Source organism: Poecile atricapillus, chromosome 8 (assembly GCF_030490865.1).
Source record: "Poecile atricapillus isolate bPoeAtr1 chromosome 8, bPoeAtr1.hap1, whole genome shotgun sequence".
NCBI lineage: Eukaryota > Metazoa > Chordata > Aves > Passeriformes > Paridae > Poecile > Poecile atricapillus.
This window is the reverse complement of record NC_081256.1, coordinates 8,340,418-8,362,908: the sequence shown is the minus strand read 5'-3', so window position 1 is coordinate 8,362,908 and position 22,491 is coordinate 8,340,418. Positions and strand designations below refer to the sequence as shown.

The 22,491-nt window shown below is 41.7% G+C and overlaps 1 protein-coding gene across 12 annotated transcripts in view; it reads right to left on the bottom strand.

The window, feature by feature from the left end:
- The window catches only part of DGKD (diacylglycerol kinase delta), a 59,158-nt gene that overhangs the window by 12,162 nt on the left and 24,505 nt on the right, over positions 1-22,491 (bottom strand). For 7 of the 12 annotated variants that reach the window (XM_058843427.1, XM_058843415.1, XM_058843418.1 and 4 more), the window contains 20 exons: positions 16,494-16,598; positions 15,542-15,674; positions 14,875-14,981; positions 14,228-14,353; positions 13,074-13,176; positions 12,395-12,557; positions 10,275-10,383; positions 9,407-9,546; positions 8,521-8,605; positions 7,877-7,971; positions 7,689-7,788; positions 7,265-7,538; positions 5,244-5,405; positions 4,385-4,513; positions 3,321-3,417; positions 2,921-3,031; positions 2,072-2,168; positions 1,225-1,332; positions 520-633; positions 94-228 (listed from right to left, as the gene is read on the bottom strand). In XM_058843427.1, coding sequence (XP_058699410.1) covers positions 94-228; positions 520-633; positions 1,225-1,332; positions 2,072-2,168; positions 2,921-3,031; positions 3,321-3,417; positions 4,385-4,513; positions 5,244-5,405; positions 7,265-7,538; positions 7,689-7,788; positions 7,877-7,971; positions 8,521-8,605; positions 9,407-9,546; positions 10,275-10,383; positions 12,395-12,557; positions 13,074-13,176; positions 14,228-14,353; positions 14,875-14,981; positions 15,542-15,674; positions 16,494-16,598 — 2,493 coding nt within the window. Of the gene's footprint in view, positions 1-93; positions 229-519; positions 634-1,224; positions 1,333-2,071; positions 2,169-2,920; positions 3,032-3,320; positions 3,418-4,384; positions 4,514-5,243; positions 5,406-7,264; positions 7,539-7,688; positions 7,789-7,876; positions 7,972-8,520; positions 8,606-9,406; positions 9,547-10,274; positions 10,384-12,394; positions 12,558-13,073; positions 13,177-14,227; positions 14,354-14,874; positions 14,982-15,541; positions 15,675-16,493; positions 16,599-19,571; positions 19,593-19,930; positions 20,125-21,464; positions 21,486-22,491 lie in introns of those variants that run through there. The other 5 variants (XM_058843425.1, XM_058843422.1, XM_058843423.1 and 2 more) reach the window with 5 other exon arrangements.

Below are 22,491 nucleotides of genomic sequence, written 5' to 3'. Positions count from 1 at the left end.
GATAATGTTCACATGTGGCCCTTGCCATGTCCTCCAGAAATATGTGACATTAAAACATATGTGTACTACACAGGGAATTCAGGATGCTCTTACCCTGTCTCGGGTGAGGGTCTGTGCCCTGTTCTTATGAACAATCCAAATGTAACCTGGAGGCTGGATCCAGGCTTCTCCATCCACTTGCACAGGAACTCCCTCTTCTCCAAGGATTGCTATCTTTACTGTCCGACACTGCAAAGAGTGACTGGGTCAGAAAAGCTCTAAAATGTTGATTTTCTAAAAGCATAAGCCATTCTCTGTTTTTCCAAAATCCAGGTGCTGTAGCTTTGGTGCTACTTGCACTCACACACTAGCAAGTGAATGCTAGCAAACAACTCCATACTAAAATTGCCTCTGAGCATGTCCATTTCCAGCCCTGGTAGATGCTCTTTCCATGGACCAGAGAGAGCAGAAAGAAAGGCTTTAAAAAGTCATCAGCTAGAGAGGAAGCATGCAGGAAGAGCTCACAAAAGCAGCTGATACCTGTGCAATCCGGTGATGCTGTAGGTTTATCACACGTGACACTGCCATCTGCATGCTACCAAACACGGCTACCACCTCCAAAATCTTGTCATCGAAGGAAGGGGCTGTAAATGTCTGCCACATACAAGGGAGAGAGAATTCAGCTGAGGCACAGTTCTGTTGGAGAGGTTTCCCTTACCCCTATTGGTGCCGACCTGGGGGTTGGCTTTCAATTGTGCCCTTTAATCTGTATAAAATTAACAACAAGGCTAGAAGGTGAAGATCTGGAATGAGCTAGGAGGTAGAAAAAGGAGGCTTCCAGTGGCTAATGTATATTGCAGACATGAAGGCTGTAGGCCACAAGGTGACAATTACACTTTTGAGAGTAGGCACTCCATTTTCAAAAAATACAATGTTTCTGAGTGAATTTAGCTGCTTTTTCCCTAAAGGGGATTTACTTCTCTTTACTTCTCTGTGGGGACAAGGAAAACCTAAAGAACTTCCTGCAGGTCCAAATGCTCTGGTGATGCTTTTTCTGAATCATTGCAGACTGCCTGGGTATGAAAGCTGCTCAAGGTTGGATTTCAGTATCTCAGCCACTTCCAACAGAAAGTGCATGCAGACAGGCTCCCTGCCCTCTTCTTCCAAGCACTATTTTCAGAGGCTGTGGCCTCAAAAGCAACAGTAAGTAGAAACATTTCATGTATGGTCTTGGAGAATACTCACATCATCTTCCTTGGTTCCCCCCCAGAAGTTGGTGCCTCCTGCATAGCTGGGAATGTTGAGTACAGCAATCCCCTGAAGACTGGGCAGAGGGATTGGCCTCCCATCGCACTGCACAGAAACGAAGGCAACACTACTCTCAGCTCAGCAGGAGAGAGACCCTCCTGCCAGAGCACATGCTCTGTGAACAGAAAACCAGCAGCCAGCACCATCTTAGTAATACATTAATTCAGGTTTCTTCCTGTTCATTCTTGGCCTACAAGAGTAGAAGGTGTCCACTCAAGCCTCATGAGCCACACATCTTCTGGCAGACATGTTTTAAAGAGACACTCTTGCTTCTTTTCCTCTAACAGGAGCAGGGCACATTAGAGGCTTGGCAAAGCCTCTTGATTTATTTCTCAAGAAAGTGGAATAAAACTCCTAAAACATCCATGTGATGAGGGTCTTCTTGCAAGTTACCTTTTATGGTGTTCATGACCTATACAAAAATATTTATTTTCTAGTTGGGTGCATATTACAGCACAGTTAAATTCCACCATCTAAAATGATGTGTTCTTGTGAGATACCACATGGAACATAACCATCTTATCCATACTGAACACTGCATTAGGAACAGCAAATACCTTCCATCAGGATTATACTTCTTCCCTTATGGGCTGAGAATACAAGTTATGCTCCAGAACCAAGAAAAGCCACTTTTAGTTAGCTCAGGGTGTCATACAGCCAAGTACATTGTTTCAGACGGGCAAATATCACCAAGTCAAATCACCATGACAAAAATCACAATGCCTGAATGAGATGCAATTAGGCATCCCAGCCTCAGGAACAGAAGAACATGCTAATTCCTCACCTCCAGCAAGACCTTCTGCTCCAGGTTTTTATATGTTCTGTGCAGCAGCTCCTTGGTCCCCAATACTCCATACCACATCATGTTCTTAGTACGACTTCTAATGGGGCAAACAAAAAGAAAAATTCATCACAGACATTAACCCTTTCACTAAGAAGGAATAAAAACTTCACATTGAAATGGTACCTGCTACATCCTAAACCACAAAGGTGCTTCGCTTCCTAAAGGGTCAATTGCGCCAAGTGGTCACTGTGCTAGGACACTACTTCCCTTTAAATAAATGTCATGAAGGAATCAAGCATGAGTAACAGACACTACCAGAAACATGAATAGACTGCACTGGCACAGAACTTGTCCATCTCATACACCAGGACATCAACAGTGCTCAGCTGTATTAGCTCACATACAGCAAATGTAGCCAATCCCAGGCTACACAAAGCATGCTGTAATTGCTTAGGTATTCAAAAGGCCAAACCTGTGGTTTATACTGAGTCAGGATCAACACTAAAACCAGCCTCTGCCACACTTAGAATTGAGATGTACTTCTCTCATAGCTAAATAGCAAGCCCAGGAGAAAAATCTGTGAGACGACATAAATAGAACCAATGTGCCAAATCTGCATCAACGTAGCAACTTATATACCTTATAGCACAATGAATCAGTAATAAATCAGTAATTTATCTCTTCCATCATGATTTCAAGCCTTGAAGGAGCATTATGTAGACAAAACAAATAATGCTAAATAGGTGTATTTAGCACATTGTACACCATCAGCTTCAAAACCACACAGAAGCATGAAGTGGCACAGTCACTTCTGGCATCAATCCAAAGGTCATTCAAAACCAAACTCGCCTGCATTTCTCTGGGTGCTCATCACGTTTGTTGTTGAAGTCCAAAGAAATCTTTGCATCCAGTCCAATTCCAAAGTAATTATTCATGACACATTTCTCTGTGTAACATTCACTGCCAAACAGAAGAACAAAACTTCCACTCGTAAGTCTCAGTACCATTTGCTGCGTATCTCACACAGAATCAGTTAGATTGGAAAAGACCAAGCCCAACTGTGTCAGATGTGTCACTGCATGTGTAATTCCATAAACTGATCCTTAAACCCTAGAATCCAGCATATAGATCCATTTGTGTAACTCCAGGCTGCTGCAGTCCATTACTTTGGTCCATAACCTAATCCCCCTCTGCTGAGGTCTATTTACAAACGCCCACTCCCTCCCTTCAAGCTCCTGAGCATACTCACAGATTTTCAGGCTCAGAGTTAAAGGGATCAGCATGGATCAACAATCTGCTGATGACAGAGCTCCCAGGCAAAGAACCTGACATGCCAGCCCGGATATCTGTAGCAAATTTGACCATGGAGAAGAGCATGATTAATAATAAGCAGAAAACAGGTAACTTCAATCTCAAAGACAAGATAACAAGAGTGGATACATTTTTCCCTGTCATTCATGATGAAAGAAAATAGCATTAGTGCTTTCTTTCACTCCAGAGGTCAGTTCTTTTGACAAGGAGAAGGGTTTCTGGGGCTGCCTGCAGGGTTTTTGATTGACAGTGTACTGCCTAAGGCTAGCAGCAAAGTTGTATAGAAACATGGAAAAGGAAAATAGGAGTGTACTCTCTGCAGCAGCTTTTTTGTTTCAAGGCAAGACACATAATATTCCTGATACAGTGAATAGAGAGAAAGGAGCAGGACTGAAGCTATAATCCAAGTTGTTCAAGAATTACTGCCTCCTGCTTCTTAAATTATTAACTGGTGACCCACAAATAATAGGTTTGTCAGAGAGAAAGGGAATTACCTGCTTCCAGAAGGAGCAATTTCAACAAGTAATTTGAGCAAAGAGGTGGAAAGATGCTGCCACAGTGATGGGGAGAAGCTGCTGCACTTCATGAAGGAGGTGGAACTCTGCTGAGCCTGTGCCCTTCCAGTCACTTTAACCTTGATATAAAAGAACTGCTGCTCCCAACCTATGGCTGCCATTCTTCACAAACCTTTTTCAACAGCATCATCTCTCTCTCTTCTCATAGTTACTTTGAGATAAGTATCTCCTTGCAATTGGTATCTAAATTCTGCCACTTCATGGCATTAATAAAAACCTGTGTCTAAGTCTTAGCTACAAACTGGAAACTACTACAGCTCATTCCAAGCCTCCACTTGCAGTTATCCACAAAGGGATTTCTCTCACAGTTGACCCTGCACATCTGGCAGGACAATCTCATGTTTTCACATGGGGACTGCAGCCTGTGCTGCAGTCACCCATGCTCCAATTGGCTGCCTCAGTGGGAAGTGGTGGGTGTTACACTTACTTGGGTAGAGAATTTTTGTGTTCAGCATTGGCAAGTTGTCCCGGCTTCCTGTCTGGGGAGGAAGGGATGCAGAGCTGCCCAGTGACAAACTTCCTTTGTTTATTAGTCTTTCACAAGGAGACTTGGAGGCTGTAAAACAAAACACAAACTTGGATATTGACAAACATAGTGCTGTGATTCAGACCAGCACAGGCCAAACAGCAAGACTGGGTTAGGAATCACTCAACAGCAAAACACTTGAGCTCCTATAAAACAAAAAATTGACAGAATCAGTCATTAAGAGACAGAGATGTCACATACACGTTGCTGGAAAACCCAACAGATTGGAAGTACAAAATGCCACAAGAAAAATATTAGAAATAGAGATGAGAAAAAGCTGGTGCCAGCAGCACAACAGACAGGGTATTTGGCTCCAAATCAATACTTGGGGAAATTCCAAATGTATCTGCAGTGATCAGGGATCTCTAACAAATTACTTGTATAACACAGTTACTAAAGCAAACTGGCTGCTGTTCGCTGTCATCTACAAAGGATGACATGAAAAGTGCTCAAGACTGACTTGTCCAAGCACTGAAAGCCAAGAGAACCCAGATTACTAGCTAAGGGGCAAGAAAATTTCTGAATCTTAGACTTCATATACTAAGATCATGGACCAGCCATGAGAGATGTAGCAAAAAATGGGATGTATAATGCACAGGCTAGAACACAGAAATGTGCAAGGCCTGAAGAGCAATCATGCAAAAATTTGAGAAGAACAGAACACAGAAATTAATACACATTACACTTTCTTCCCTTTTTACAACTAATAGAATTGTAATCTACAGGCAAGAAATGCATGGTGGCAGCTCCAGAGCAGTACCTTTCCTCTGGCTCCTCCCCTTGGACACTCCATAGCTGCTGCTGTGTGATGACTGCACGGAAATCTTACCCTCATTCCTCAGCTCCTTGCCCTCCTCAGAGGCTGAGAGACTAAGGAGGAAGCCCTCTTGCTCCTGGGTCTGGGCATTCTGCTCATCTACAGCTGTATGAAGAGATAAAGTAGGTGAGTGTCTCACAGCTCTTCTGGCAAGGAATACCTCCCACTCATGTAAATAACAACAGGATGGGACTCTAAATGTCCCAATTCCGTAAAGGAAAGAACAGGAATAACACAAAGCTTTCCTTTATCATTTATCTCAGCTCTGCTCTGGAGAGCTTTTGGAACCAGGTTGGCTTAGCCTCCTTGTTCACTTTGCTGAGCTCTTTAGCAGTGGGGCTCTAAATAGAAGTGTCTACTTTTAATTCCACAGGTACTCAGGCATCCTGAGATGTAAACTGTGCTAGAGGTGATGGGCTTCCATCTATTTGCACTTAGATGTTGCCAGGAATTCTAACCAGACAGACATGAAATGATCAATGAATTTCCTGTTTGTTTAATCTGTAGTGGTACAATAACATAAGGCACTTGAAAAGGGAACTTAGACACATATAATCAAAAAGTAAGAAAATAGCAGTCGGTAAAAACCAATACAATCATTGCAATCAGATCGCAACTTTGGAAGCAAAACAGTTTGGAAAAGTTGAACAAACACATCTGAAATGTAACTGAAGTTTGTTTGCGAGCTGGTAAGATTTAAGTGCTAGCATGCTGCCTAAAGAAATCAAAACTTCCTTTGCATGCAAGCAACAGGTCTTTTCCTCCCCAGCATCCCCTGTCAGGGCACAGCTCTGTATATTCTCAGCTGCTCTACCAGCTTCACTGCCTGCACATCTCACATGCTTCTTTCAGTCTCTTCCTCTCCCTTGTGCTGACCCTGTAGTTCATCAGAACTGCCCACAAAGCAATCCAACCCACTCACACAGTAGAAACAGGAACACTCCTGGATGGAATAAGCAAATTGCTTGGGCCCCAAAAGAACTTCACAAACATTAAACTGTTCTAAGGTAATGTATTTGTTTTGGTTTAGGGTAAATTTGGGAGTGAACTTTGCAGCAGCAAAGTGAGGGAGCAGTGAGGTCAAGGCCTCCTACTTCACTAGAAGCAGGCTGTTTGCTGCACTTCCACTATTCACCTTCAGCAAATATTGTATACAGTGCTGGAAATCCAAGCAACATTGCAATGATTTGTAACTTACTACACAGCTGTTCAGAGTGCACACCTGGGTGTGCATAGATGCTACATTTGTAACTTCAATGCTTTTATTTCCAGTAACAATCTGTTAAGTACTTCCTTTGGTCTCAGTTAACCCCCAGCTTTATGACTAACTTGCCTTTCAAAGGAAAAGAACCTTGGAGCATTGGGATGTGTGTCTGGAGAGAGACAAGGGTCAAGACGTGGAGAAGATGGTCACCTGCCTAAGATGTTAACATCGGAACAGAACTGACTTGCATTAAAGGGCAGTATTATGAGTTTTTCCCAAGGACAAAGCTCATTTAAGAAGTTCCTGCCTATTTCTGCAGCTGTACCACAGCAATGTTTTGCTGGGCTCTGCTATTAAGAGATTGAAACAATTAAAGTTAAAATACTTAAAATCCCTTCCTCCCAAGTATTTTCAGATCTGTTTTACAGCAAGGCCACACAGAGAGCTGCACTGACACAATTGCGGTATGGGTGGGGACAGACAGGAAATGCAAATTAACAGTGTGGGAGGGTAGGAACTTCCTAAACCAGTCCGCTGGAAGAGAACACACCTTGAACTTCAGACTCATTTATCAAGAAATGTTCCCAAAAGGGGAGCTTGGCAGAGATGACACTGAAACTCAATGGCCAGGCTTACTGAATAGTTTCTCTAGTTCAGGAAAGCTGCTTTCAATAAAGAAGCCTACTGCCCCCAAAATAAAGGAAATTTATGGTTCTTAAGAGGCTGTAGGAAGTGACAAGCAGGACTCCTGATGAGTTACCTTTCTCTGCATGCTCTATTATCTGGCGAATGGCTTTTTTCAAGCTGTTGGCTCTCAGCATGAGCTGCTCTCGGGGACGGAATATCTGGGGCCGTGCAGTGCATGCTGAGCCCACCGACAGCTCACTCGAAGAGTCACCAGCACTGCCCGACCCATCCCCATCCTCTGTCTCCTCTGCAATGGTGGGAGGAGGGTTGGGCAGAGAGGAAGACGCTTGAGCTTCATCATTCAGTGTCTTCAGTAATGAGTCCAGCTTCTCCTTCAGGACAGAGCACTACATGAAGAAGAATGACATTTGAGAAGAACAGTTGCCTGGGTAGCTTATTCTTTTAGTGTTAAGTAAATTGCTGCCATCCCAGTTGTCTGAAAACAGAGCAGTTTTACACTTCAGAAGTAGAAACCCAAACATCTTTTCAAATTTTACCTTCCTGGCCATGACCTCTGACTCCTCTGAGCTTTCTGTTGCCTTCTCATAGGCTTTCCCTACTCGAGCCACAAAATCCTTCACTGTCTCACAAAGCACCCTAGACAAAGGAGAAAAACAAAATCATGCAAGGATTATCACAGGATTTTCACAGTGCAATTTAGAGCAGTTGTCATCTAAGTACTCACTTGGCTGAGGAGATCACCACTGAATGTTGATCAGAAGTCAAAATTTTGGACAAATGAGCAGCCACAGAATCTTCATAGCAGAGAATCTTCTGCACCTGTTGACAGTCAGAAAGAAGCCACTGGGGTGCTGCTTCCCAGCCCTACAACATTATGTTGTGAAATCCTGGCTCCTCTGAGGGTACCTATCACTCCACAGATTCTTTCTGCCCTGAAAAAGTTCCACAGTCCAGGGCTCTGTTACTTACTGAAGACCTGGATCTGATGAGGACGCTACTTCTGAACCTACAAATCATCAGCAATTCAGTTCTTAAAAGTCTCCGATCAACTGCAAAGCTAAAAGCACTGGGGCTTCTCCTGACTGCTATGCAGCTTGACACTATTTCAACAGCTTGACATTATGAAGCAAATAAAAGGCAGTAATTTCCTTTCTGTTCCATTCCAAAGTATCTTCTCCTCATCCCTCATTATGGTTGTTGACTCTGGTAACCCAACCTCCATCTTTCTCCATAATATTTCACTGACTTAAAGCCCCAGATCTTAGCAGCTCTGTCTCAGCTCTGCTCCACTGGAGCTCTGCCACTGCCTCCTATCTTGTGTGCTCCAAGGCTGGTGCTCCAGTCCCCTGCCCCTCCCCTGAGAGGTACCTCTGAATTCTCACTGCAGTCTTCAGTGACTGTGGAAGTGGAGGCCTGGCGAGGGAGTTTGGTTTCATACACCATGATGCTCCACCTGTTGAAAATCATACTTGTCACTACAATGCAGATGGTTTCTTCTATTATCCAAACATACCAGGTTAGAACCTCAAAGCAGAAAAAACCGCACGCTGGGGAGCCACCACTGATACACAGAAGCCACAGAGTGACAATGGAAATACAGAAGGGCTTAAATGGGGAAGGAAGTATGACACTATGAACAAGTATTCTACAGCACAGGGAACATCTCTGTACTTCTTCCCTCTCCACAAAAATTCAATTGGCTTTACTTGATTCAACGTACGAGATGCCAAGATGCAACTTGAAAGACATAAAACAATTTTAAATGTACAAAGATATAGAGAAGGTATCAATACCAAGAGTAGACATCCACTTCTACATTTGGCTTTTGTTTCTAAGCGAAGCTCAAAATAAATTGGTTTAGATTTACCAAGAAGAAATTGTTTGGAAAAAAAGTCATGACTTTAAGGCTTTCTTAGATTACAACATAAGTTTGTTTTCAAACTAGTACAAAGGCTGACAAATTGAATTAATGAGAACTCTGGGACAGTAGAGAGAACCCAGATAACATCACTTGATATCTGATATCTTGATATCTGGAACCCAGATAATTTCACTTGTTACTGTTCTGCAGCAGAACAAGTGAAAGCCAGACCACTTCCTCCTGCTAGCAGGTGACAGTAGATTATCAATGACAAAATGTTATCTGGCATTAGTAAAAGGTCCAGAAGCTTGGCAGAGTCAGGACTGCCCTGTTTTCCTGGAAGGATATCTTCAAACTCTTGAAGATCAGATGATGTTAGTGATGATTACTCACCTGTCCAGCATTTTGGTACTGGCCCTCTCCAGCTTCTCCAGGATCTGCGGGAGCTGGGTATCATCATCACAAGCAGAACCCCAGCCTAAAACACGGGCAAGGTCATTCCCTGTTCCCAAGGGCAGCACTCCCAGCTGACACTGCATTAGAGAAAAGGAAAATAAAAGTCATATTCAAATGGGGAAACACGAGCCACAAATAGGATGAGTAACATGACTGATTCTTTCACACACCAGTCACTGGGAAACAGTTAATCCCAGGGTGAGAGAAAGTAACTGGATGGGGAAAACAGCCAGAAGAGTATATAATTAAGGAAAAATTTCCTCTACTTTTGGTTGTAAATTGAGAGAGGAGCATTTTACAGCTACCATCTCAATAAGCACCTCACTATAGTAAACCTCCTGAAGGTTTATATTTAGCCATCAGGTGGTGCCATTGTGTTTCTGTAAAATTAGCACAGACAGCTCCCAGGCAAAACTGTATATCTCTACCCCAGTGAAGTTTCTGCCTATCCCTTAGGCTCAGATACTATACCATGAGAATTAAAGGGAACAGAGCATAACCCATGTGGAACTTCCAAGTTTTCTAACCACAGCCCTTTCAGAGCATGTCTCTGCTGGCAACAGAGCAGGAATACTCAGACCTACTCCAAAAGTTGGATCTTGTGGAGGAACACTGGACACAGGCATAAAGAATTAGCCTATTATTGGATTAATTTCTTGCAGAAAATTAATGCAAGAGCACTGCTATGGTAAGCTTTCAGCAGCTTCAGTCCTGGGGCAAATGACATCTGCATGACCAAGGAAAGTCCTCTTCAGCCCCTGCTGTTATTTCATTCCTTCATCCAACCAAGCTCTTGGGCAGGTACCTGCTTGTGAAGGTTGAGGCTATCAATTTCAGAGAGAACCCAGCCAACACTTCCGTCCCCACCACAAACTAGAATCCGGAAAGTGTCAAATTTCTGGAATAAGCGTAAACTACAGAGAAGAGAAAGAAAAAAGCAAGAGGGAAAAACAATCAGCTGTTACAGAAAGAAATGATAATTCCAATCTAGATAATAAATATGGCAGCGTTGCTTAAAGTAGGCACTGATTTTGCAATGAATACAGGTCACTGCCAGATTACAGGTTATAAATACAGCTAAGCAATCTACAACAGCTATTCACTACAGAAATATCTCCAAGACATACTCGTCTACTAAAGCAGGGCACTCTGTCTCTACAGAAGGGGAGACAAGCATGTGATAGCTGATTATCCATTGAAATAACTCCTTCTTGCAGCCTTGCTGCATCCAGCCTAACACTAGTTATTCATCAGTTCTAAGTGCTCTGATGTCACTGCCTTGACACAGCCACACCAATTAGAGCAAAGCTTCAAGACGGGGATCTTCATGCAGTCATTCAGCCATGAGACAACTGCAAGAGGCTGTAAAACATTACAAGCTTTAGTCCTTCTGGGAAGGCAACATAAATCACTGCTCTGCTGCCTTGACTGTCCCACAGGCAGGCAAACAGCTCACCAGTGTTAATTTCTCATTCACCCTTTCCAGAATAATAAAAACAACCTCTTCTGTTTGAAGCTGTGCTTCCTACTGAACGTTTTTGAGATCTGCTCCTGCTTTTATTTTGGCTTTGTATATATGGTTTTTTACTATTATTACCTAAACAGGATTTTCTGTAGTACATGAAAATCCTTATTTTATCAAGCATTGCTGACACACAAAGATGACTACCAGAAATAACAACATCTTACGGTACAAGTCTGACTAGCATCAGCTGAAAACATTCAAATTATCAAGAAGCTGGCTTTACCCTTTTTAAATCACTTCCTTTTTAATCAAATATGTAAGAGCAGCTGTTTTAGAAGTGTGCACCACAGCTCAAGAAGGTAATTGATTCCTTCCTCTCCATTGCTACTTAAAAGCTACTTAAAAGCAAAATTCCTCGTGACAAAATTCGTCTGGCTGGGGAGGAGAACAAGAAAAGTACTTAATTTTACAAGTCTTTTAAAAATTATTTTTCAGCCAAACACATCCCCTCAACAGAACACTGCAGTTTTAAATACCAGTGTTTTGTAATATGCTATGGCAAAGAACTACAACAGTTCTCAGGAGAATCCAATGATCACTCATCCAGGAACAGATGCTCCCAAATTTAGCCCCCTGCATCCACAGACCTAGTCAAACATTTGGAGTCACTGTGAGGAAAAGATGAGGGAAATTCACCTTGTGTTGGCTCTTATTTTAAGGAGCACAAAGTAATGACAAAAGTTAGTTAAATCTGATGCAACAGAAAAACATTTGGAAGTGGGCAAACTAAAGACCAAACTCTTTTTTAAGTGAGAGTTACATAAATACACACAATAAATTTATTTCACAGCACTCACTTTCTTTTATATCCACGGATATTCTAGCATAATTTGGCAAAAAGTCTGAAACAGATCCTAGGGCAGAACCAACTTTACCAAACACACTCATAAGAGATCTCTCCACAAAATCACCACAAAGTCTTTGAGGGATGGAAGTTTCACAGACTTCTCAGGTAAGTTGTATCTCAATAATTCTCATCTTGACAATATTAATTTGCTACCTATGACATCTGTCTATTCACTTGAGTTAACTGAAATTAACTCCTCTTAACAGGACATCAGGATGCCTGTTACAAGACTGCGGACAAGTTTTCTTATGGATTCAAGCTTTCCATCTTTGGTCTTCTTCCAGGGGAGTGTTTCTGGAATTCCCTCCAAATGCCTCAAGCTGTCCTGCTATTACTGATGAATGGATATAATGACCCTTCTGACAATATTTTTCATTTTAACTATCAATAACACTTAACACAGAGAGAGGAAAACCCCTCCAAACCTCATGTGTTTTGTTTTCTCTGAGGAATAGGTTCGCTGTTACATTTGAGGATGAGCTTAATCAAATAAATCCCTCATACTTTCTGGGTATTTATAAGGAATTTTTGTTTCCATAGAATATCTGCCTACCCAAGATGAGGTCCTCCATTCATGAGGTCAAAGACCTGGGCTGGATTCAGCAGCTGTTTGAATCTTCGTAGAAATTTTACGCCTTGGTTGTCTCCACTTTTTGAGTTGACAAAGACCAACAAAGGGCTTGTGCAAGACGGTGGACAAGTAGCTTTCCAGAAACCTGTTGAGGCAAAGGGAAGAGAGAGGAAGGAAAAGCCAAGAGATGTGAAGCTGCCCATGGGGGTGGATGGAGAGAAAAACCAACAGCCCACACCCCAGCCCAGCTATGAAGCAGTTTATATTTTCCCTGTGCTTATGGCACTCACTGGGTGAATGCCAAACATGCACAGCCCTGAATCCAGCATGAACCACACCTCATGCTGCCAAATGTCACACTTATCTCCTAGCAGCATGCCAAAATTTTCAGCTTCCCCAACCTTCCCAAATTGCTTCTGCAATATTGTTATTATCAATAAATTTAATCAGCTGCAGCTCAGCAAACACTGAAATTACAGGGAGATAAACTGAATGCAAAAGCAAAGCAAACAGTTCACTGCCATACTCAGCAATGGCTTCCAGTGGCGAGTTTCAGCAACAGCAGAATTTTCAGCTGACAGAACCTGACATTAATAGTGCCAGCTGAAGTGACTGCAACTGAGAGGAAGAGAAAGAAGTGCTACTTACTAGGAACACTTACCATCTGAATCAATGCTGTTAAGAGCAGTAGGAGGAATGACAGACACTTTGCAGAGCCCTAGAGGGCACTTGTTTGGCAACAACTCTTTACATGCTGTGTGTACCTGGAAACACCACCAAAAAAGAATGGTACAGACTCTTTTGGACACCATGGTATAACTTTTAAAGCCATCCAAAAGAAGTTTTAAGAGGAAGAAAGGTGGAGGGGGTGATCACCAAAAAATGTCAATTGATGAATTTATTGATAAAGTTATTTTAAGAATTATCTAATCAGAGCCTTCTATGAATTCTCTTCTTTCCATTAGTATGTACTTTCCTGCCATTTGAATTTATAAGAACAGCACTTGGAGTGCTGAGAGAACCTGATACCAGATTCTGTGGCTTTAGGATCCTTCAGGCATTCTGCTTTCAAAATCCCGACCTCAGCCAAGAGATCTGAAGTAGCAACAAAAGAAAAAGGTGGGAACTCAAGAGAACAAGAGAGCTGAAAAAAAAAGCAGGAAGACATGAGGGACATAAGAGGTAAGAAAAAAAGAGATTAATGAAGCCACCAAAAAAGGAAATACAAAGGGGAGCAGGGCTTTTCTGGTACATAAAGACTGCAAGATAGAGAGTTTGCTTGGCATTTGAGCCTCCCATTCTAAAAACATACTTTGTGATACTTCTTTTACTAGTATTATAGACAACCGGAAACATAACAAGATCTGTATCTCTTCAGTGGTTAGGCAAGAGAAATCTATTGCAACAGAAGGGAAATTGCTATTATAAAAATAGCTGAGTATTCTTTATAGTTTGTTGCACCTTTTCAACCTGTAGAAATAACAAATAATGGCTCCTTAAAATCCAGAGCAGTCCATGACTGAAGCTTTGATTCATGTCTGCTGTAATGAGATTCGTCTATGAAAGCTCACTCTCAAAATAAAAGGAGCTTGGCTAGAAGCTGGATACTTTTTTCAGGTCTTGCTTTTATGCATCACAGCAACACTTCTGAGCATAAATTAAATTTCTATTTCTTGCAGAACAATAAAGTCCTTCATGGCAAACACTGACAGCATGGTTAGAGATTTTATTCCAAGCAAGTGTCATTAAAAGAACATACTACAGAGCTGATCAAAAACTGTCCTTTACTGAAATGATCACACTTATTCAACTCACCATGGCTTTGCACCATAGGCAGCGCCAGTCTTGCAAACGCAGGACACTGCCACAGGTTTTATCACACACGGTGCATTTGGCACTCACAGGCAGGTTTCCTTCCAGCCACTGATGTGGCATTGAGATCTGCAAAAGGTACAGAGGGACAGAAGCTTAAAGATACAGGAGGCCTTTATGACTCTGAGATACATAGAGAAGCAGCTCTTTATATGCACTGCTTAAGGACAGCAGAGGCAATTTCTCGAAAACATCTGAGGACAAATTTTTACATCATTTACATCATGTTCAAGCACAGAGTCCAGGTGACTCACCCCAGGCTACCCAGGAAACACCGACTTGCATCAGACATCCCAATATGCTAAGGTGCTGTTCCAAACATGTATTTTTCTTTTGCCAAAACTAAGATCAAGTTCTCCAGGCTTGCAATTATTTAATCTCAACTCCCCCCAGTCCATAGCAATTTATTCCTACTAAGGAGTCCCTTGCTACCCTGGTTGGCCTTTTCACACTGAATCTCATGCTCTGACAGTAGAAATCTTTTCCATGTAAAACAGAATCTGCTATTTATGAAGTGAAACAAAGCTATAGAACACAAGACAGTGCTTCCATGTCATGGTAAGGCTGGAAAAGTTCAGACTAACACCTACCCCATCTTCATCCTCAATGATATCCTTCCCAATAGAGGCCAGAGTTGTCCACTTGCAGTTGTTGGTTGCCCGCACAGCACAGCGCTTGTGGGCTTTAAACTTGCACACTAGGGAGGAAGAGAAGAATGTATTAATCCTGCCTCAGGAGGTCTAATGTGGCAGTGTGTATTTGGCTCCAGAAGAAAGCATGAGCACACTCTATCCTTCTTAGCACCATCAAAATGATCAGCTGCAAGTGCTCTGATCTAACTATTAATTCTTGCCTTGTCATTTTTGCCAGTTGCTTGTACAAAGCTTAGTGATCACCTTGTTAAATTTAACATGATTTATATAGTTGCACACTGCTCCATCATTTTACACAGCATAAGTGTCACTGCAGTCATGTTAGAAGCATGAGCTGTGCACAGCCAGGCATTTCTGCTAAGACAAAGCTGAGGAAGACTAACCTTCTGGCACACAAACACTTAACAAGTATGTTCTTATAAATACAGCTACTCTCATGAATAGGAGTCTTCTTAAGAATATTCTCTCAGATACCTCAGAAGTGTGTATCTGCTCATTGCACACACATGATTTTAACAAGGGATAGCAATATTTGGGTATATTTGCAAAAACAAAAATAAAATGAGGCTGTTCCTTCCCAGGCAGAGGATGAGGGCACGCTTACCTTCACAGGACAGCCCATGTGATGTGACCCCAGACAAGGCCTCCCGACACACGTTGCAGTACGTTGGCCGGGCATGGGAGCAGGCGTACCAGTTATGCATCCCTGAGAAATGGTCCATGCTGTACTGGGTAGACTGATGATACAAATGTATTACAGGAAGGTCTAAAGTAGAGCAACAAAACTTTTTTTCTCCCTGAAGACTTGCATGAAGCAGTTTGAAAAAGCAGAAACAGAACACTTTTTTACTAGGAAAGAGTGGGCGACATGCAGTTTATACACATTAGCTGAAACCCAAGAAGATCTCTAAAGCAAAACAGACTACCTAAAGAAGTCACACATTCACTACAGTTCCTGTACCACCTCTCATCCATGTCTTACTACAAGTGTGTCTAGGAAAATGAACTGGAGAATTTATCTGCTGGAGAATTTATCCCCAAATTTATTTTATTTTTTTTTATCAGATTAAATTTTCAGAAAGATCAGTTCCCCAACCTGGCTCATTGTGTAGCAGAGAAATGCTTGTGCCAGCATAAGGGAGGCCAGCATCAGAGTCGGGAAAACAGGAGAGTTTTTTGTGGCAGCAGTGCTGGTCTCACTCAGCCCCAGGAAGCAGGCAGATGCACTGAAGCTGGCAGAATACCAAGCAGGCAAGATGTGAATTAGAGCAGGGAGGATAATTGAAAAATGAAAAAGTGGGAGGGGAACATTGCTTCATAACCTATCCATGCTCTGAAAATTCTCTCCAAATTCCCAAGGGAGCATATACAAAGGCAAACATTCTTTGGAGAATCACTTCAATGTATTTGGGATCAATTTTACAGAAGGTCCTAACACTATTACCCATTACAGTCAATAAAATTACTTCATCAACTTCACTGGAAGCTGACTCTCAAAACAAGCTGTGATTTAGCAGAGGAAGCACAGAATATAAAGGAACACATTTTCCCATTACCTCAAAATGTTCACGGTTTTGTACAGTTTTCAGTGCTGCAATCCAATCTTCCATCTCTTTTCTGTTATCAGCACAAAGGATGAGCTTCCGACATGGAGTGATAATCTGAAGGGAGAGAAAATAAGGCGTGAACATGTCAGTGAGAAGACAGTGAGAGAACACCTTACCACTAGTGCAGTCTGCTGAAGCTATTTTCAGAGCTGCACAACAAAAGTTATTTGCACCTCTGAACCATGTTTCTCATCCACCACAGCACACCTTGAAGTACTTCCTAAAAGTACAGAACCACTCAGATTTTAGCTGTCATTCCCAATACTGAACTGAGTAAAAAAAAATCTCTCATACCTAAATAACAGCACAACACAAATCAAGCACAAAGCAGCAGGAGTAATTATGTGCAGACCTTGTATAAGTCTTTTTAAAGGACTTACTGTACTTTTAAAACTGGTAAGAACATTAACACATTTTGTTAATAGCACAGTATACCAGTTTTTAGCAATTAATGAATCAGATAACATTCTCTGCAATATCATACTAAAAATTTGTTTAGTCATGACAATTTGTTTAGTCTCCCTCATGGGGAGGGGAGAAATAAAACAAAATAAGCAATTTGAACCCTCATGTTTCCTGAGGACTTGTTCTACATACCTAAAAGATATTCTAACAAATATTCCCCTATCAGGATGAGGCTGTGGTGAGTCTGCCTCCCTCTAACAATTCTTTCCTCAGTGTATTTATACCCTGGGCTAATTCTCATGCATTAGTTGCCCTGTGTTAAAAAAGCCCAGTATTTGAACAAACCAGCAGAAGACATGCAGGGTGGCCAGAGTTTCCCCCTGCCCAAGGAGGCACCTGGCCCCTGTGTCCTCTACCACTAACTTCCTCTCCTTCAGTCAGCTGGTGGCAGCAGAGGAAATAAAAGCACTCTGCTTTTCAGAGGACCATGTCTGCTGTTCTCAGGGCTGCCCATTCAGTTGGAGTCCAGACTTGACTATATATCAACCTTTATTCTTCCTAAGACAAAAGTCTTTCTTCCCCACAGTGTAGTTATCTCACTGTCTCTTTGTGCACTCCTCTGTACTGATTTCCAGCAAGCTGACTTAAATTAGACCAATACTGAAGTGTTTACAAGACCTGGATTTAAGAAAAGCTGCATTAAGGTTGAGGACTGTTAAGAAAAACCAAAAGGCTCCCTTTTATGTCAACTCCAAAATTTCCCACGAGTTCCAGACTCTCCTGCACCCCTCTACATATTGTACATGAAAAAAAATTGTCTACATCATTTGCTTTTCAAGCAAATTGTACATAACATCTGAAAGAATGGTTTAAAATAAACTAGGATTCTAGTGAACCAATCATTCAGCCAAAGTTTTGTTAATGAACACTAAAACACCCACACACATCACCCCAATACAATATCCTCGTTTTCCAGTCTGTTTCTCAGTTTTTTCATCATCATTCATAAAACAGATTAAAAATAAAAGCCTTTGACGTTGAACACCAAACTTTTAGTTGATGTTGAAACGCCTCAGAGCATCCGCCAAGAAATGCAGATGTAATGTCAACAAAAAAGATACACCTGGAAAATTCTGCTTTATTTTAAGGTCTTCATTTTTCAAACTGTATTTCTTTTCATTGTCAGACTGCAGATTCATCTGCAATAGCACCACCTTACCCAGAGGCACAACTAATACCTAGAAACCAGTGCTACAGACACATTAAGTAGGCAATGAAAGGAGCTAAATCCCTTTTTAAAGAAAGGACTGGCCATTCATGTTAGAAACACAGTTTTAGCATTTGGAGCATTCTATCTTGGACAAAATGACCTGATCTGTATCAGCTGTAAGCACACAGAAGTAAATATTAACACTATTCTAAAAATAAAACTTTTAGGAACTCCTCTCTTCCCTCACTTTCCTTTAAACATTTCCAGCTTTGAAAAAAATTATTTCCAAAGAAGGTATTCACAGGAATGTTTCTTCTTCCTTGGGAAAGCAGGAAAGTGTTTAGTTAAATGTATTTCCATCAAAAACTGTGCTATGTAAGAATGGCTACCCTAGAGAAACTTTTTCCAGAGCATAAAACACTGATGCAGAAATCAGTGTGAAGTCAGAGAAGAACAACAGGCATGTCTGAGTCCTGCTAAGAGGAAGCAGCTTTTTCTCTGGAAGTAAAACCAAGGTTAACTAATTTGTTCAGACACCACTGGACCTCACTTTCTTCCTGCTAATAAGGCCAAGAACATCTACAGTTGCATACATACAACAGTAGCACATATAAAGTCCAAACATCGTAGGATGAAGCATCCAAGGACCTTTCATGGCTGCAAAACCAGCCATATTCTGTAAGGAACCACCAGTTCATTTGAGTCACTGGCATGCCCTGGAGCACTAGGGAAGAACAGCTTCAGAACACTCCTACTCAGTGCTGCCCCTTTTCCTATTTTTCTGCCTTTCTGGGGGACAGAAGGAAAATGGAAACTATAGCTTAGTTTTTAATCATAATGGAAGACAAGAAATTTAAAATATTGACATAAAATACAGAAATACAGACGTTCCTTTGATAAGAATTAATTTCTGAGGCTATTGACTCCCTGGATCATTGGACAGATCATCCAATATAGAAAACAACTAATTCCTTCTAAAGTCACCTACTGCATCATCTTAAAAATCCCCACATTCAGTGTTAGACAACCCTCTGTTCCAAAAACAAAGTCAAAGTTTATAAGACAAGAGGATAAATGAAGAGATCAAAAGATTTTCATACATGAATCATCTAGACAAAGAGTCACAGAATTAAAATAAAGGGTCTATTATGTCACTACAAAACTGCAAATAAATGCAACTGTGCAGGATAAATATATGAAGAACATTCCCTATTAGTCAGTTCAAATGCAACATTTGCACTGGGATTTACTGGTATCACCAGAGATGGAAAGTAAAAGAATAAACCTCTTTAAAAAAGCTTGCTCCTTAGGAGAACAAACTGGGACAATTCAGATTTCACTATGAAGGACAGACAAGATTTTAATGTAACTAGTGCAGCAACTATTTAGGGAAATGAAGAAACCATACAAACCTGTTTTCCTGATTAATATGCAGCAGTATTACAGTTAAACATCTTAAAGAGGATAATCAGGAATTCAGAAACGTGTTAATAGGGCTCCTTCCTTTGCAGAGAAGTTCAGCAGCTCTGCTGTTCACACGCCCCACACCCCCCAGCCCAGCCTGGGTATCAGGGGAGCATCCGCTGCTTGTGCCTGCCCCGTAGCGCAGCAGCTGCCCACTTCTTCCTGCACGTGTGGTGGGCAGCACGTGTGCCACGGCACTGGGCTGAGCAACAGAAGCTCTCACTCCCACTCCTCCTGCCACTGTTCCCTCCCTCTCTCTGAACCAGCTATTCCAGCTCCAGACATACACCTGCTGAAGGATACTGACAGAGGGCCAAGGCTGTTACATACACCACGCTGTCCAGGCAAGAGCGATGATCAGTTTAACATCTTGCACAAAAATAAAATCATTCTTGTCATCTCAAAAGAAGCCACACCAATCTTCCCCCTGGAAAGCTGTTCTTTCCTAGCCAGGAGTCCAGGGAGTTCATTCTCAGCTACAGCTGCAATGAGCCAATACTCTGCAACACAAGGCTTGGTTATCCCTGTTGGTGCACATGGCTACAAACGAGCATGATCCAACTATTTTTTCATGTTCCAGCTACAGCTTTTGACTAACATCCTGGAACAGTATATTCCACAGGATGACGACGCACTAGGTGAAGCAGCATTTCCTTTTATTTGTTCTAAATTTACAAAGCAGTAATGTCAACCAGTGACCTCTTGTTCTCATAAACAGAGAGCACGAAAACAACGATCTGATTGCGTCTGAGCTAGGATGAAGGCTGCCTTACTAGGAGTTAAAAAAACCCAAACCAAATAAAAAGTTTTCAGATTTATTTTTAATCTCACAGATTTTTGGCTTGTTTGGGGATTGGCAGAACTCTGAGCTTTCCCGCCCCAAAGCAGCTCAGAACTGTATCTAGATATGAGCAATTATGCAAATTAAAAGTGCTTATTCTGCCTAAAAACTGAATATTAAAAACTTCTTTGATCCTAAATGCTACTGAACTTTTGGGTGAGATTCTTTAGATTTCACTGTTTAGTAGAAACTAGGTGCTCAGTGCTCACCACATGGTGATATGACTGACACCTAATTCTGACCAGAAAAAGAGCTCCACAGTCACAGGGGGGGAAAAGTCCCTCTAAATCACTCTGGGAGAGTCATAAGGAGACATGGGAATGGCAGGAAGGATTAAAGACATTTCAAATCAGGATACAAGTTAATTATCAACTTTTCACTGCATATGAAACTCCTGAAATACGTTTGCAGAAATGGGGGTGATAGTCAGGTCCCCAGGAAGTAGGTATGTGCCCTCCATGAGTCATCTCAAGTCTATCAGAGAAATTCTCAATTTTCAAGCTTGCCCATTCTAAATCTAAAAAAAACTAAATCTGAAAATAACCATGCCTTCATTGGCTGTCTTGTGCAAGCACAGACACTCTTAACACTGAAAATGTAACTTTATTTCCTCTGTCTCACATAGCCCATTCCCTCTTACCAGCTGTTAACCCCCACCTCTCATGCTGACCCACACTCCTCTGTCCAAAACTAACACCAGTTTACTGACATTTCCAATACAGCCAGTTAACAAACAGAGCCAACCAAAGAAAACTCCTCATTTCATGTTCTAAAAATGGACTAATGTCCCTGGATGTCCTTCCCTGATGAACAGCTGTGAATAATCAGATTCACAAGGCAGTCCAAAAAAGATTCCTATATTAGACCGAATTTTAAACAGAAATCTGATATACTTCACCCTTTGTTGTACTGAGTAACCTTCCCCTCCCCAACAGCTGGAGCATAAACTTCATTCTCCTGTCTTGCTGCCACCCAAGCCAACTTTATCATCTCTGCTCACCTGGAGAATTTTCTGGCTCCCCAGAAACTTCTCAGCAATAAAGTGACAGTCTAGCCAAGCATGCCCTGGGACTGTTTGTTATCAGAGTACATCTGGTGAGCTCAGTGACCACAAAAGATGGCAAAGCAAGTTAAGATCACACTGGCCCAATCACAGAGCTGACAGAAGAAATGCTGCGGGCAGAGATGGGATGGGGGGATATTGAACTTTGCTAAATATAATTTTCCTGATGTGTACATTTCTCAGAATGGCCAAAAGTGGGGGTATGAGAACACCTGCTCATTCTGACTGCTTCCTTTTACTCATATCCTGTTCCAACATAGACTTACATTCAAAGGTGCTAGCCATAAATCCCTCTAAGAGATCCTGCATTATTCCAAACAGTTGATTACTTGAGTATAGAGACAATAGGAATTTCTGGAGCTCTAGAGACCTAGAAACTAGAAAAAATAAAAAAAGTTGCAAAACCTTCAGTTTGATCACATATGGCAAAGGTAGGGAAACCATCCCCCACCTGTAGCTAACTGCTATGTCTGCTCTGTATGGTGGAGAATGATCTTGACATCCTGAGAGTCCAAGACTCAGGAAGGAAAACTGGGTGAGATTGTAATGAGGATCCAGCCATTTTTCTATTTCAGCTCCTGTTTCAGCAACAGCAGTAGTGAAATGAACACTGGAATACAGTAAAACACCTCACCTGTATTCATCAGCAAGACTCTCAAACCAGCAAATCCACTGTGTTTCAAACACAATTACTGAACTCACACAGGGCAAAATGGATTAAGTGTGGATTAGCAAGTGCTACTCCGTCAGCAAACACACAAAAAAGAAGACTGTGAAAAAGGGAGAAGAGAATACAAATCTGAAATTTAAACCAGTCTTTAACACTTAAAATCTTTAACGTCTGTCTCAATGATGGCTGTTTCTGAAACAATCTGGAGCTCAGCATCAGGCCAGCAAAGCCTTAGGCAGTGAGTCAGTATAATTTTACTAGGTTTCTACAGTTTGGAAGACAGCAATAATATGA